This window comes from Carlito syrichta, unplaced genomic scaffold (genome assembly GCF_000164805.1).
Source record: "Carlito syrichta isolate Samal-C Ts95f unplaced genomic scaffold, Tarsius_syrichta-2.0.1 Scaffold308352, whole genome shotgun sequence".
NCBI classification, from domain to species: Eukaryota; Metazoa; Chordata; class Mammalia; order Primates; family Tarsiidae; genus Carlito; species Carlito syrichta.
The window spans coordinates 492,274-509,882 of NW_007252448.1; the positions used below are offsets into that span (position 1 = coordinate 492,274).

At 34.5% G+C, this 17,609-nt stretch overlaps 1 protein-coding gene across 3 annotated transcripts in view; it reads left to right on the forward strand.

Moving 5' to 3' along the window:
* AHI1 (Abelson helper integration site 1) overlaps positions 1-17,609 on the forward strand; it is a 204,428-nt gene that overhangs the window by 82,013 nt on the left and 104,806 nt on the right. For all 3 annotated transcript variants that reach the window (XM_008065442.1, XM_021716221.1, XM_008065440.1), the window contains exons 18-19: positions 899-1,095; positions 7,453-7,479. In XM_008065442.1, the coding sequence (XP_008063633.1) occupies positions 899-1,095; positions 7,453-7,479 (224 nt within the window). The remainder of the gene's footprint in view (positions 1-898; positions 1,096-7,452; positions 7,480-17,609) is intronic.

Sequence of the window (17,609 nt, forward strand, 5' to 3'; positions counted from 1 at the left end):
TAATCAATATAAATGTTATGTAAATACTTGTTATACTATATTTTTCTTTATATTTTTCATAGTATTGGTATTTTTTTCCCAAATATTTTTGATCGATGAGTTGGTTGAATCCACAGATTCAGAACCCATCAATACAGAAGGCTAACTGTATTCAGTAATAGAATTTGTTACCAAAAAATGTATATGTAGGTAGTGCATGCCTGTAGTTCCAGCTACTTGGAAGGCTGAGGGGGAAGGATCGCCGGAGCCCAGCAGGTCGAAGCTGCAGTGGCCGGGAGCGTTCCATTACACTCCAGTCTGGGTGACATAGTGAGACTCCAACTCAAAAAACAATGTATGGAGCATCATTAGATGAGATACTGTAAAACATTTAACAATTGTAATTATGTTATTGTAGAAATATGAAAACTTGCATTTAAATTGAGATATGTTAAGTTGTATTTGCATTATGATAGCTTGTGTAAAATTTGCATATGTATAAAGATTAGGAGGGGCCTAGAAATATGAAGAGTTGTTTTAGGGAGATAGATTTATGAATAATTATCTTCATTGTTTTGACATTTCTCTTTATATTATGCCTTTGATTTTTCAGTATTATGTTTTCTATATACATATGTTTAAAGTTAGGCTCTTATCCCAATTTGCATGGCATTCAAGGCTCAATTATAATGCTGCCTGACATGAAATTATCTGGGAACATTTTATAGTTTTTCCTTATGGTTTTATAGTACCTAATAATTTCACATTTTGGCAATCATGTTGTCTTATTATTACCCAGTATTCAAAATGTATTATGCAGTTTCTGATTAGCTGTTTAATGCTTTGATTTCATGGCTTAATTATTTGATTATGCTTTTGCTGTGATGTTTTGAACTAATTATAGCTTCATTTTTTTCAGTAGCCCAACAGGAGGCTGAAATGTTCAAACGCTACAATGGAATATTTCCATTACCTGGAATACACCAAAGTCAAGATGCTTTGTGCACTTGTCCTAAGCTGCCCCATCAAGGCTCTTTTCAGATTGATGAATTTGTCCACACTGAAAATTCTTCAACAAAGATGCAGCTAGTGAAACAGAGACTCGAAACTGTCACAGTATGTTTAATTATTTCATGCAGTTGAAATTTTAAAACCATTTCTATTTTGTTTTACATTGCCATGCCAATAAATGTTAATTTAATGAAATAAGTTAATACTTAATACAACGCTTTCTTATACTTTTATAGTTTCTCTCATGCAGTTATTTCTAAATCATTAATTGGAATAGACAGACTAAATTTAGGGTAATCCATCATGCTGTCCTGACTTGATATCTCTGTAAAAACTAGCCCAGGACCTATTGATAAGAGAGGGATCTGAGCCAGAAAATCCATACCTAGTACTTACCACATGAGTATGACTCTCCATCAATTAGGAAAAGAAGAGAAACTGACTTCTCAGCCCTGCCCACTAGGATCCCTGGGGAGGGGTGGTATTTAGTAGGTTTTAGACCTTCAGCCTATGAATTGTCAGGGCCATGCAACACAACCCCTACTTAAAAGGATAGATAGTATTCAGATAAGTAATTGCTTTCCAGACATCCAAAGTCCCATAAAAATCTTGCCTAAAACCTCATGTTTCCTTCAGTGGTTCTCAAACTTCACTGTGCATCAGAATCACCTGGCAGACTTATCAGAACACAGATTGCCAGGTTCCACTCTCAGGGTTTGTGATTTAGTAGGTCTGGAGTGGTGCTATGATTTCTATTTCTACAAGTTTGTGGGTGTCGCTGATTCTGCTGGTCAAATGAGAGCAACTGATCTAATTCACAGTCCCCAGCATTTGGTAAGAACTTAATAAATGTGTGTTTTGTCCCTTATCTAAACCGTAAGCTCCTTGGAGGCAGCTCTGATATTGTCTTCTTTATATTTCCCAGTCTGCATAGCTAATTTTCATTAGTTAACATATACAAGTGAGTGATCTAGGAAAAACTGAATTCCTAAACTTCCTTTTACATAAAAGCTGTTCTTATTTTGTGTCTGTCTTGTCTTTTGCTGTCTTCATTTCAGGGAGACTAGCCTGCTTCTTCAAATTTTCTCTATCCAAAGTTTTCCCATTGTTGATTTGTTTTTCCAGTTCTTGACCTTCCTCTTTGGCTTCCTGCTCTCTAATGTCATTGTCTTTTCTGCTACCATATATCCATGCCCTTTGCTTGGAAGTCTGGTAGGTAGTGACAAATGTTCAAGCAATTATAATGTAAGGCAGGGTCTTTATTAATACAGTCCACTTGTATAATGCTTACATTTCCTCCTTTAGTGTATGAGCCTTGTAAGATAGGCACAACAGTGGTTATTAACTTTGTTTTATAGACCAAGAAACTTTCTGTTCAAAGCCTATGCCATCTTTCTGACTCTGAGTAAGTTAAGTACGCCTAATTTTCCTCATCTATGAAATGGGGATTCTAATATGTCTTATTTTGCAGGATTTTTAAAATTCAGTAAGATTCTAGATGTAAATCTCTTAACAGGTTGTCTGATACATACTACCACTGATAAATGATAGTTATTATTGTTGATAATAAGAGATGAGATCACCATAAAAGATAGATTGTGCACATGGTTGATCAGTGTTGTTAAAGAAGAGACTAGAATGTGTGAAAAGAAATAATAAAATCAAATACAAACGTCCTGTCTTGCGAAGGTCCCAAATCTATAAAATGAAAGTGTCTATTAATAGACCAATTAAGCCGGGCTCGGTGGCTCAGCCTGTAATCCCGCACTTTGGGAGGCTGAGGTGAGTGAATTGCCTGAGCCCGCGGGTTTGAGACCCACCTGGGCAACTTGGCGAGGCCTCATCTCCACAATAAATCAAAAATTAGCCGGGCATGGTAGCATGCTCCTGTAGTTCCAGCTACTTGGAAGGCTGAGGTGGAAGGATCGCCGGAGCCCAGCAGGTCAAGGCTGTGGTGGCCAGGAGGAGCCACTCCAGTCTGGGTGACAGAGTGAGACTCCAACTCAAAAGAAAAAAAAAAAAGACCAATTAATGAAAGTACACTGATGTCTTATGAATATCTTAGTGAAATAGTTTGATTTTCAAAGACTAAAAAAAATTTCATAGGAATCCTGGTTAAAAAAAAAAACTGGTTATCTGAAACTAAGCTGTCTTCCAACTTCTCCACAGGAGCCAAAATGACAATGAAGCCAGTTCTTGTCTTACCACACATTGAAACATATTATAAAGCTGGAGTGATACAATAGTGTGATACGAGTTCATAAAGGTAGAAGGTAAATCAGTGGGAAAAGGAGAATTGTTCCCTGTGTGCTGCTGGGAAAACTTACTAGCTCTGAATTAACTGAAAAGTATAATCTACATCTTAGGTCACTCACCAAAGTCAGATTTTCATTTATCAAGTAGTTAGATATGAAAATAAAAGTTAAAAAAAGTAAAAAACAGAAGTTTAAAAAAAACCTGGGAAATATGCTGGCATATTTCTTGAATATATAAACGACTTGCTGGTCTTAAAAGAAGTGGAAAATCCTCCACCAAAATACTGATAGACTGTCAACACAGAATTTTAAATTTCTCTGTTTAGAAATATAGCCTGTATATATACAACACACACAGATGCAACAGACGCCAGGCTGAGAAAATGTTTACATAAAATGTATTGAAGAAACATCCCTCTTAACATGACAAAAAAAGTTAAACAGTAAAGAAAAATAGTGAATCTTCAACAGAGAAATGGATAAAAGAAGTAAACTATACTTCCAAGAAAAGAGTAGATACAAATGTTTCATAAGCATATTTTAAAAGTTCTAACTACTAACAAAAGAGTACCATAGAAGCCAAGTATTGCCTATGAAACATGAAAATAGATAATGAAAATTAGGAGGAAGAAGAGGATGCTTTGTTAAAGATAATGTGACATTCTATTAGTGAAAATTGCTAGAAAATCTTTCTCAAAAATAAGTGGTAAGATGTATTAAGAAGCCTAAGCATCCTTAAAAATTTTATCATCTTTGACCATACTTTTAATATAATAAATAAAAGTCCTTTGAATAGAACTAGACTTGAGCTCTTTGAAGACAGGAACTGTACAACCTTGCTTATTGTTGTATTCTCACCTCCTGGCACAGTGCCTTGGCACTTAGTAAATATTATCCCTTTTCTTTCTCTCTTGATCAAAATCTTAACCAGTTTTTAACTAAACATCCAAGGAACTTGAGATGGCTTTAGTTCTGACTATTCTGTCTTTCTCTCCCTTTTTCTTTCTTTCTTTATAAAGTTAGGGACTTTAACTTATACCAGAGTGCAGATCAAACTCAGTTGCTTAGCTTAGACTTAACTTAAACCCAGAATGTATTTTGGAATATAGAGAAAATTTTTTTATATTTCTCAGTTAAATTTCAGAACATATGACTATAAATTAATAAATATATTTCTATGTTGTAGTTCTTTATATTTTAGCATTTTTGTATAATCAAATAATGGATTGGGTGTTCCATATTTTAAAAGGAAATCTGAACAGATATATTGAGGTTTATTTTTTTATTTTTTTATTTTTTTTGAGTTGGAGTCTCACTCTGTCACCCAGACTGGAGTACAGTGGCACGCTCCTGGCTACTGCAGCCTTGACCTGCTGGGCTCTGGCGATCCTTCCGCCTCAGCCTTCCAAGTATCCAGAACTACAGGCACGCACTACCACGCCCAGCTAATTTTTGATTTATTGTGGAGACAAGGTTTCAACAAGTTTCCCAGGTGGGTCTCGAACCCACAGGCTCAGGCAGTCCCCTCGCCTTGGCCTCCTAAAGTGCTGGGATTACAGGCTGAGCCACTGAGACTGGCCTGAATAGATATGTTGAGTTTTAAAGATGTAGAGAAAAAACGTTTCTTCACTAGGAAAAACAAAAAATATGTTGCTTATCTAAAATCTTACATCACACTAACTTCATCTGTGGACATAAGAACAGCTCACCAATAGATGTGTAAAGATAAGTTCCCTAAGTCTATCAATCTTTATACTGTAAAACTTAATATTCTGAAATCACCTAAGTCTTTTTAGCTTTTTTCTAACATCATTTTACATACCTGTCATCCTCATGTAAATGAAAAGATGTAAGAACGAAAAAGAGATGTAAAGAAAAAATAAAATCAGAAAAAAATATTTTTTGACAAATGAAATCAAAGGAAAAGGGGAGTAAATTGATAATTTATTGTAAAAGAAAAAATGTATTTCTCCTAAAATTATTACTTTAGTTAGCTTTTACCAAGTCGTTCCTTTTTAAAATTATTTGGAGACTATATCTTCTTTGGTATTGAGGTAGATAGAGGCTGCCTTTGGAAATGAAAACTTTGTCTATTTGTTTTCTTTCCTAAAAAAATAACATTTTTTCTTTATGAGAGAATTCATGAAATTTATTTTTCAGATGCTATCTGCAGTGTATTTCTTTCAGCATATATGTATAGTATGTATGGGAATAAAAGCAAAATGTCATCTCTATTCCCATAGCAGTTCCATTCTTTTTATATTTTGCAGGCATTTAGATTGATTGGATTATCACCTTTTGCCACTGTGCCTTTTTTATTGTTTCTTTCAGTTGTATTTCAGTAGACCCCAAATTTCTTTTGCTCTTTGTTACTGCATTAGGAATGTTTTTCTACTAAATTATAGTACAGGTTTAGGGAATGATTTTTTGTGTGTGTGAGTGAATTGCATAATAAATTCAATTCAACTGGTATTTAATAGGTGTTCACTCATTAATGAGTAAAGGATACAAAATATATATATATCTGTCCTTGGGAGCATTAACATTTAATCATAATCTAAAGCATTTAATTGTTTTATAGTTAGCAGACTTGACTGCATATTGCTGCTACAGCAATACCTAAAAAGCATTCTGCAACCCAGATTAGACCTCTCAGGTGTGCAGTATCTTGAGTGTGTTGGCACAACTCATCCTAAGTTTTCAGAAATTTGCCCTTATCAGTACATCCAGAGTCGCTCAAGTCTGGAGTACCTATTAAGAATAATCAGTCCTACAAAAAGTTGATTAATAAGCCAGAATCTATTTTTTAAAAAGACAAAAAGCTTCTTGTAATGAAAGGTAGACCTTTCTATCTGCCTGAACACGCATGACCACTCTCACTTTCTAAAATTTAACCCGAAACCCATTTTAATGCTCACAGAATTCATTTTTAAACAGAGTCATAGGAGTAGAGATTGGATAGGTTTGAAAATATTTTATGTCACTTTTGAAAAAACATTAATTTTCTCTACCCCGCAGGAGATTTCACCTTATATTGATTAATGATAACTACTACCTATTTAATTATTAGTAATAATTGACATAATGTATTTCTGGTACTGTGCTAAGTGCTTTACATTGTATTTAATCGTCAAACCATTCTGTAGGGTGGGTACTAGTGTTATTCCCATTTTCCAGAAGATGAATCTAAAGTTTCCAGAGATTAAGCAACATAACCAAGATCACTCAGGTAGTAAGCACTGGAGCTGGAATTCAGTCCAGGTGTTGGATTCCTATGTCCATAGTCAGTTTTACTGTCTCCTTTTAGTGATTAAATTACCAATATTCTTTAGACACATTGTCTCTTAGAAATTTCCAGTTTAAACAACTGATGTTTCTAGGACGTGTTTCCCTAAGCTTTGCTCCCCCCCTCACCCACCCACCCTGGGGAAGATAATCTTTTCTCTCTCTAATCTACTTTCTACATAAACTATATTTTCCAATCTTAAAAAAAAAAGGATGTTTCTCTTTCTCAGTTCTCTTTTTTCTAATCTTCACATTGATTATTACTATTTTTCTCTAGTTCTATACCGGGTTGATGATATACTGGTTAACCTTAATTGGACTTAAGTGTTTTTGGTGTCTCCTGACCAGCAGAGTTTCAGTGTCCTTAATACATTGACTTTTACTAGCTTCTCTTTCAAAAATCTTTTCTTGTCCCATGCATTGTAGACAATTCCTTTCTATTGCTCCTTCAATACTAGTGATATATTTTATGATTCAGTAGTATTTACTATTAGATTTCATCTTATGTGAATTATTAATACAGGACATATTTAGGGGTATTGTTATTTATAGAGATAACTATATATTGCAGTTAACTCAGAACTGTAGTGTTGTAGTAAGAATTTTAGTGTTTATATTAAATTTAGTGAGGAGACAAGTATTTCTTGAGGCAGATACATATGAGCCCATAGGAGTTTTCTAGCGCCTTTTGTTTTAGCAACTTATATTTACCATGAACATGTTGTTGAATCTCCTTAATTTATACTCTTTCCAGTTCATTGAAAACAGTGCAAAATGACAGCTGTGTGGTGATAGACACAGAGCATCTCCCAAGTGCTGATTTTAATTATTAGAAGATTAACATCTGAATGTTTTTAAAACAGTCAATACTTTATGTAAATGCAATTATGAATACTTCTTTATTGTACTGTATTTCTTTCAGGAGGTGATACGATCCTGTGCTGCAAAAGTAAGTAGCAGTTATTACCAGGAGATAACTTTAAAGCTATAGTTTTCATTGTAATGCACCAAAGAATTGGAATGCACCATTCATAGAGTTTAGAACCTTTATAAAAATAAATCTGATATGTACTTTCCTTGTTGTAGTTTGAATTTATCAGGGAATTATAATACTGGAACCTGAGAATTCAGTAGGAGTAAACATTTAACAAGTAGCTCCACTTTTTTTTTTTTTTTTGAGTTGGAGTCTCACTTCCTTACCCAGGCTGGAGTGCAATGGCACACTCACGGCCACCCCAGCGTGGACCTGCCGGGCTCCAGCGATCCTTCCGCCTCAGCCTTCCAAGTGGCCGGAACTACAGGTTCACGCTACCATGCCTGGCTAATTTTTGATTTATTATATTGACGAGATCTCGCCAAGTTGCCCGGGCTGGTGTCAAACCCACAGGCTTTGGCACTCCACTCACTTCAGCCTCCCAAAGTGCCGGGATTACAGGCTGAGCCACTGAGCCCAGCCCACTTCACATTTTTAATGATTTGAGAATGCTAAGTGATTGGGATATACTTTCAGTAAGGTGCCAGCAGGGTTATTTTATTCTCTGAGAAAATTTTTATATGATACTTAATATGTATGAGACACCAACCAATTCAGTTTCAGTGGGTATATATGAGTAAATTGTACAAACATTGAAATGCATGCAAGCTTCAGGTAAATGATATATTATGCTGATGGTGCTCTTCATCATTTATAAGTCTTTCACACTTCTTTTCTCATTTAACTATACTGTATGATAATCCTGAGAGACAGGTTAGATATCATTGTTATTCCAGTTTTAGAAAGGAGGAAACTGAGGCTCATTGAGGTTAAGTGATTTGCCCAAGGTCTCAAAGTTAGTCTAAAAATGGCAGTATACGAAAAGTCTGATTATTAAGCAATTCCAACTAAATTATATTCTAAGTGCTTTCAACACAGTAGCTTTCCTCCTTTTACAAGCAATATTACTTTATGTATAACCTGAAATCAGTTGAAAATAATTTAAGAAGTTGGAATGGCAACATCTGTTCATCCTCCCTCTTCTTTTCCTCTGCCCACTCCCAAAATTCACTTGAATAATTAAGCATCCATTCATTTATCAAATATAATTATTATATGTAAAAAAGCAAAATGTAAATATCCAGAAGGGAAAGAATCAGAATGGTATTAGAATGTTCAAAGATTGCTTCATATAGTGTCGATGCAGTTTTTATTCAGTAGGCAGCTACTGCCTGTGTCAGGTACTTGGAATGCAGTAGGCTATTGTCTCATGAGGTATCTCATGGAGAGAACGTGTCAGAACATGCCGGGCTTACCCCATTACCAAGCTGTCCAGTATCAGTCAGCACCTATCACTTTTGTACCTAATTATCACAAGTCAACAGGATATGGAATCCAGACAAGGGGAAGGAAGACGCGTGGGGGAAAGAGAACAAGCTATATTCTATATATCTGCAGATGTTCAGGAAACTTTTTCCTGATAGCAATTATTGGTATAATGTTTGTAACTCCAAGATTACTAAACCTTAAGAATGCATAGCATATCAGATTGGAGGCCAAAAAAATTTATTTTCTGATTAGCAATTCAAAGCAATTTCTCTTTATTTTAACAAATATCCTATATACCCTTCTTTTGGGTATTCTGTCTGAATGTCCAGAGTAAAGTGTCCTATATACATTTAGCAAGGCTTTATGGAGAACAGCCTCTACTAATCTGGAAACTCCCTGAGGGTAGAGGATAATGTCATTCATCTTCGTGTCTCTAGTATTTAACAATGATAGAATAAATGCTCACTGAAAAAATGATTACATATTTGAAAATTAATCAGGTTCTGGAAAGATGAATCTTACTAGTATCTTCAGTTATTCTTTCTTTATGACAGTTTTATTGACCTGTGATTCACATACCATAATATTCACCTCTTCAAAAATGTATGATGCACTGATTTTTACCATATTCATAGAATTTTACAACCATCCCCACTGTTTGATTTCATAACTTCTTCATCTCCTCTGAATAAAACCTCTTATCTCTTAGCAGTAATTCCCAAATTCCTGGCATTCACTAATATACTTTCTGTTTCTATAGATTTGCCTACTCCAGATGTTTCATATAAATAGAATCAAATAATATGTGGTCATTTGTAATTGGTTTCTTTTACTCAAAAACATGATTCTTCCATTTGTAACATATCTCAGTATATTTGACCCTTGAACAGCACAGAGATTAGGTGCACAGATCCCTGGGCAGTCAAAAATTCTCATATAACTTTTGACTACCCCAAAACAACTGCTTATAGCCTACTATTGACTAGAATGATAACATGAATAGGTCAGTTAACACATATTTTGTATCTTATATGTATCATTTACTGTATTCTTAAAATTAAATAAGCTAGAGAAAAGAAAATGTATTAAGAAAATCATAAGGAAGATAAAATATATTTACTATTCATTAAGTGGAAGTGAATCATTATGAGGTTCTTACCCTCAATGTCTTCCTGTTGAGTAGGTCAAGAAGGATGAAGAGAAAAAGAAAGAGAAGGGTTCTCTCTTGATTGTACTCTCTGAGGGGAGGCAGAAGAGGCTGGCACAGTTGATATAACTTTCATTGAAAAATATCTACCTATAGGTGGACCTGCATGACTCACACTCATGTTATTCAAGGTTCACGATGCTACTTTTTATTGCCAAATAAGATTCTATTGTATGAATATGTTGCATATTGCTATCCATTTATCAGCTTTTGAACTATTACTGCTTTTCAGCTATTAAGAGTATTCTGCTAAAATAATAGAAATAATTTTTTTAAAATATTCTACAATGAACATTGTATATATAAGTTTTGGTGTGGACATATACTGACATTGCTCTAGGGTATATCTCTGGGAGTTACATTGTTGGGTCATATAGTAGCTCTGTGTATAACATTTTAAGAAACTGCCAAGATGTTTTCCAAAGTGGCTATACCTTTTTAGAATCCCACCAGCAATGTATAAGAGTTCTAATTTCTCTCATCCTCACCAGCACCTGTATTCTCTTTTTTACTTATAGCTCTCCTAGTGGGTGAAAAATGGTTATATTATTATGATTTTGATTTGCATTTTCTTTGTGACTAATATTGTTGAGCATTTTTTGATTTGCCATTTAAAATTTTTTGAGGGGAGGGAGAGAGAAATGTCAGTTCAAATCCTTTGCCCGTTTTTAAAATTGGGATATTTTTGATATTTTTATTGTTCACTTTAAAAAAATTCTTTGTATATTCTAGATATAGGTATCTTACAAGGAGATGATTTGCAAATATTTTATCCCATTTTGTGTATTGGGTTTTTTTTTGTTTGTTTGTTTGTTTTGCTTTCTTGGGGGTCTTTTTTGGGAAAAAAGGTTTTAATTTTTATGAAGTTGTTTATTCATTTTTTCTTTTGTTATTTGTGCTTTTTGTGTCATATATAAGAAACCCTTTTTCTAACCCTACGTTGCAAAGATTTACTCCTAAATTTTCTTCTAAGATTTTTATAATTTTAGCTCTTAATTTAGTCTGTGATTATTGGGGGTTAATTTTTGTATATGGTATGATAAGTTTCATTCTATTGCATAAGCATATCCTTAAAAAAAAAAGGATTGGATAAAATCACCTGGGGAGAGAGTATAGCTAAATACCAGAATGGGCATGTCAGGGCAGCCTAGAGAAGAATGTTTATTTTATTTATTTATTTTTTTAAGATGTGGGGTACAATTCAGGATTAGGTATACAAGTGGTCATTGTACAGGTAAAGTTTGGGCCTCCCTTTGGTCTTCACTTTGCCTAGTTTGAGATTAGGTACCCTTATTGATGTTGTGTCCCCCCACCCCCACCCCAGCAATATCCTGCTACTGCTAATCCCTTTTCTTATAGTATTATGGTAAATGTTCACGGTCCATTTATGAGTGAGACTGTGTGGTACTCTATTCTTTGTTTCTGTGATAGATCACTGAGTATGATAGCCTCTAAATCCATCCAAGTTACTGCAAAGTCCATATGTTTGTTCTTCTTTATGACTGCATAATATTCTATTGTGTATATGTACCACATTTTTTTTATCCTATCCGGTTTTGATGGGCAGCCTGAGGTTTGTTCCATGCTTTTACTGTTGTGAATAGTGCCACAATAAACATGCATGCACAGGTATCTTTTTTGTAGAATGAAAGAGTATTTCAAGAAAGAGAAGTGATAACTGCCAAAAGCTACTGAGAAGATGAGTAAGTTGAGGACAGTTGACCACTGTTTTTGGCAAGATGATAGCCTTTGGTTTACCTTGATGAAAACTATTTCCTTTAAGTGGTGGAGATAACAACACAATTGAAGTGAATTTAAGGTGGAGTGGGAGCTAATAAAACTGAGACTGCAAGTGTAGGCGATTCTTTTGAGGAATTTTGCCATGACTGGGGAGCAGAGAAACAAGACAGGAGATGGAGGGGAATATTAGATGGATAATACTAAAGCATGCATATTTGCTGATGAAAATAATTCAGTGATGATAGAGAAGTTGGAAGTGTGCCGTTGAGGTAGTAATAGCTGGAATCAAGTCTTTAGAAAAGAGGGGATGTGATTAAGTCCTAATGGAGGGGTTGACCTTAAGTGAAGGTATTTTTTTCATACTTTTAAAAGGCAAATAAAGGCCAGGGGTAGCTCAGGCATATATCCCAACACTTTGGAAAACCAAGGTGGGAGAATCCCTTGAGCCCAGTGTTCAAGACCAGCCTGGGCAACATAGTAAGACCTTGTCTTTACAGAAAGTTAAGTGGGCATGGTGGCATCCACCTATAGTCCTAGCTTCTCAGGAGGCTAAAGGGAAAAGATCACTTGAGCCCACGAGGTCAAGGCTGCAGTGAGCTTTGATCATGCTACTGCACTCCAACCTGGGCAACAAGTGAGACCCTGACTCAAAAAAAAAAATTAGGTAGATACTGTAGTTAGATAGATGCTTCTATAGATTGGATGATGGGAAGATGAAAGAGTTATTATCTGATTGCTTTCCAGGTAGTAATTGGTATTAGAGTCTTAAATCACTCTGAATTACAATAGCACCACCATGTCCACATATGAAATTATAATTTAAAGATTTCCTTACTTCTTTCTTTGGCGTTGGATTGAGATATATTAAAAATGGTATTGCCTGGGGTATATGTCCATTAAGTTTTGTATGATTCCTCACAAATGGAATTAATCTTTTTTCTCATGTTCCCAGACATAATTATTCATACCTGGCATGTTATATAATTGTACTTATTTCTTAAATTAAGTTTCCTTGATTTAAAATTAATTTCGCCTGTCTTTTTACTGCATTAGATTATGAATTATCTCATGGGGGAATTATACTCTGTCTCTCTTTTTCTCTCTGTCTTTTAAATTTTTCATAGTACTGCTACCATTTCTAATCTTTATATATCTGTCTCTCCACATTCCTGTAAGTTTTCTGAAACCAGGGGACTTTCTTTGAATTATTAATATCACCTACCCTGGATGAATATAAATGCAACCTAGTTGAAGTTTATTGAATTATATTTAGTGTAAGAATGCTGTGAAGGTAAAGTATTAACCTATATTATAGTCTGATCTGTCTTAGAATATATTATTTGTTAAAAGCATTTTTTAAAGTTTTAATAATAGAAAATCCAGAGAAGGTAGTTTTTAAAATCTTCTACTTTAGATAAAATGGATATCTTTATCATGAAGAGGAAAAAATTAAGATGAGATTTGAGTACAGTGTAGTTTTCAATTATTTAGAAATGTTTTTAACAAAATAATTTTTAAGAAATAAAATTATTTCTTCATGGCATTCCAAAACTGGATAAGAGCAAATTAAGGTGTATTATTTTGGCAGTATTTGGAAGACTGGCTTGACAAGTGGTGCAAGCTACAAATAATCTATGTGAAACGTGGCAAGCAGTCAATTGTGAGTCCCAGCTTTCTGACCACGGCAAGTATGTAGAGAATGATAGCTTTCCCCAAGAAAGTAAATAGTGGAGCAAAGTTTACTGTAGTTTTCAATTTATTAATCACATGAGTTTTAGATTTTAAAAAATCAACATTAGAAGGCAGATGAATTGATGAAAACAAATGTTTCTGCCCAGTGTAAACCCTGTGACTTGAGGGAAGAAGAGAGGTTCAGCTAGCAAACAGCACTGATGAGGAATGGCTAGACATACCAAGAGAAGATAGCTTCCCAGAGACGGATAGAGGAGAATGATCCACAGTGTCAGATAGAGGCCTAAGAGAATCTGCTGAATTTGATCCAGGGTGACCTTAACTTCAGCTTCATGTTTGGATGGAGACAAGCTTTGTTATAGTTGGTTGAAGATTGAAAGGTTGGGGTATATGACGAGCAACAGTGTGCTTTTTCCAGGAGATTGGCTTTTAATGAAGCTTAAGGAAGTAATGGAATCAGCGGGAGAGATTTTTTTGTTTGCTGTTTAATTTTGTACTAAAGTAGAGGGATCTATGCTTCTAGCCTGTGGGGAAATAGTTAGCAGGAATGTGATAGTAGAATTTGGAAGAGCTTTAAGGATATCCCTAAGGGGACCAAGGAAGGATTTATCTTGAATAGAGTGCCCCATTCCTGTGACACTAGAATAAAATATAGGTGCAAGAGTTGCGTTCTGTCATCGTTTGGAAATGAGAAGTTCAAGGGCTTCAAGACCAGATTTTCTCTGTGAAGTACGGCAGTATATAAGAGAGAAAGGAGGTTAAGGTTTGGGGAAAGCCAGGATACACTGAAGTAAGTTGCCTTACCCTAAGGCATATCGTTAGATGATTGGTTTGAGCCAGGACTAGATCTTAATTTTGAACTTCACATGGAGGAATCATATCAGTAGTTTTTGAACCACCAGTCCTTGATACTTATCAGGCTGAAAAATTCTTGATTAAATATTACAAAAGAAAACTTTATAGTGAGTGATTCAAATTTGAATTCTGGTTTTAGTTACATAGTAGTTTTAAGAACTGATTTTGGGGTAAGATTTGCTGGCATCTTACCGCTATAAAAATTTCTCTTTAACAGTTAGTGTTTCTTTTGAATCTCTTACTTCTCTATCCTGGCTTCTAAAGAAGACATCTAAGAGCCTAGAGGTCATGTTTTAATTGCTTTTTATGATACCATAGGATAATAATTTTTTAGATTTTACTAATCCGCAAATCACAGGAATACAAACCACTCTTATTTATATTATGAGAGGCCAGGCACTGTGGCTCACACCTGTAATCCTAGCACTTTCAGAGGCCGAGGCAAGAGGAATGTTGAAGCTAGGAGTCTGAGACTAACTTGGGCAACATAACAAGAGCCTGTCTCTACAAAAATAAAATAAAATTAGCTGGGTGTGGTGGCCTGTAGTCCAAGCTACTCAGGAGACTGAGGGGATCTCTTGAGCCCAGGAGTTCAAGGTTACAATGATCTATGGTTGCACTGCTGCCCTCCATCCTGGGCAACGGAGCAAGACTGTCTCTTAAAAAAAAAATTATATTATGAGAATACAAAGATACCAGACTTCAGATACCTTGAATCTCACTTTGGCTCAAGTTTTCTGCTTAACTTATTCTTTAATACTGGGATTTTAATCTTTACAACAGATAAGTGAATTGCAACAGAACATTTCCTGAGTATTGTTTTGTTTTTTTAAATGACACCAGAACTGTCTTTAAGTTAAAATATTAACTGCATTTTTGTTCAGATTTAGTGGGGGGAAAATGACAACTGTCTAGAGGAAAGAGATGAATTTGTAAACTTTTAGGTATACATACAGCATTAACACCCCTTCTGTTATCATTTAAAACCAGTTTGAGGTATCTTCACAGCTTGAAACCTTATAAACAGTTCTACTTCAGGTGAATGTAGCATGTAATCTAAAATCAGCTAAAATGATTAGACTTGTATTTATGAAAATGAGTGTTATATCTCTCCCAAAGTCTTGAAATTTTAACTAATCACTAAAAGAGAAACTAATTATCAACTTGTTTAGTCTTGTGTTTTCCATTTTATGTTTGAGATAGTAAGTTTTGTAACATGAAAATTAACCTCCTCCTAGAGAACTGTATTTGCATATTTTACATAAGTCTGCTTTTACCTTACAGAAAAGGCAAAGCAGTTTGGTGATTAACTTGGCAGAAGTTCTAAGTGATTTTTTTTTCTTTGTTATGGATTTCATTAAATATTTATGCTTTTAGTTTTCTCCAATATGGAGGTATCAAACTGACTTTGCCAGACTGTGGTTTTGCATGAAGCAAGCAGAAAAGTGTGTTGTGAAAAGAGGGTAGATTGGCATAGGGTAGACTATCTTAGCCAACCTTTCTGTTGTTGTAAAATTATTAAGTAATTCTTTTCCACAGCATATATTTCAAAAATAGATATTGCTTCACTCTATTTAATGGTTATTATTATTTTTCTTCCTCTAAGTGAAATGGTAAATATATGTGTAAGCTAGCTTTGAAAAAGCTTTAAGTCTAATTTCAAAACAAATCACTAATAATAATAATAATAATAATTAAGTTATCCCAAACCTTAGAAATTGAGCTATCTATTCTGTTGCTACTTGTCACTATATGCACATTTGAATAGTCTCTAAGGAAATGTTTCCAGAAAGAACAGAATTATAAAAATACTTAGGAAGAACATATAATTGTAGATTATAGTTTTTTTAAACAACATTTTATTTAAAAAGATTGACAAGTCTTTCTGTTTGAGTAGAGGCAGAGTATCCTATTTTACTCTCGGTATTCTTTTTTGTTATAGCACAAATTTCTAAAGAGGAAGACTATAAAAGGCATATTGTATGTGTATGCGTATATATTCATATGTGTGTGTGTGTGTGTGTGTGTGTGTGTGTGTGTGTGTGTATCTCCATATCCCTGGCATACACCTGTTTGTTTGCACTAGAATTTTAAAATGCATTATTCGATGTTGTAGGATAAAAGTTTTCAAGAACACTTAAGTAAAACTGAGGTACGATTCTAAAAAGAAGTGAATGAAACAGTTAGTGCTAAATATGTCCTTTTGTAAATAATATTTCCATTTAAAAGTATAGAACTCTGAAAAATTTACTTCATCATCATACTACAATTAACATACAGAATTACCCTGACTTCTAGTGATGTTAATAATAATAAATAATATTTATATAGCTCTTTATTTGTATAGTACTTTGTGGTTTGCCTTTGCCAATTTATTCTACTTAATCTATTTCTTGTTTAATATGTTATTTAGTGCTTTATGGTTAACATGTAAATAGCACTTTATGATAGCAATTTATTATTGTTGCTTTCCTGGAACATTCTGTTGAAGCATAGATACTATTTTTATTATCTCCATTTAAAAATGGAAAATGAGTGGGGAGACACCCCTTATCAACAAGGGTGCCTGAACGAAGCATATTTGTATACCTAACCCTTAATTGTACCCCACAATATCAAAATAAAAAATATTGATAAGAAAAAAAAAAATGAAAAATGAAGCTCAAAGACGTTAAGATATTAAGTGAGTTTTTAATTTTAGGTGTTGTGTTATTATAAACAGTCAACATTTATTTTGGTTAATATTTAATGTATCCCAATAGGACATTTAAAGCTGGATATTATTTTAGCCCTGATGTGTATATGACCCCTTCCAAATACTTTGAAAAATATTTTTATTTTTAAAGAAATGACATCAGAACAGGTTAGGTACTTTAGAACTAACTGTATTAGTATATGGTCATAATTGATTTTCCACCCAATCTGCTAAAGCTCTTTGCTCTAAGAGAAAATCTGACACATACCATTTTCTATCACTGTTTGAAAGAAAAAAAGCATTTACAAACATGTAAATAATGAGTCAAATACAGGGCATGAAACCACAACAAAGTATTTCTTACACAGAACATCAAAAGGGAGTTTTTTGTTTTTGTTTTTTTTTTGAGTTGGAGTCTCACTCTGTCGCCCAGACTGGAGTGCAGTGGCTGCTCCTGGCCACCGCAGCCTCGACCTGCTGGGCTCCGGCAATCCTTCCGCCTCAGCTTTCCGAGTAGCCGGAATTACAGGCGCATGCTACCACGCCCGGCTAATTTTTTACTTATTGTAGAGATGAGGTCTCGCCTGC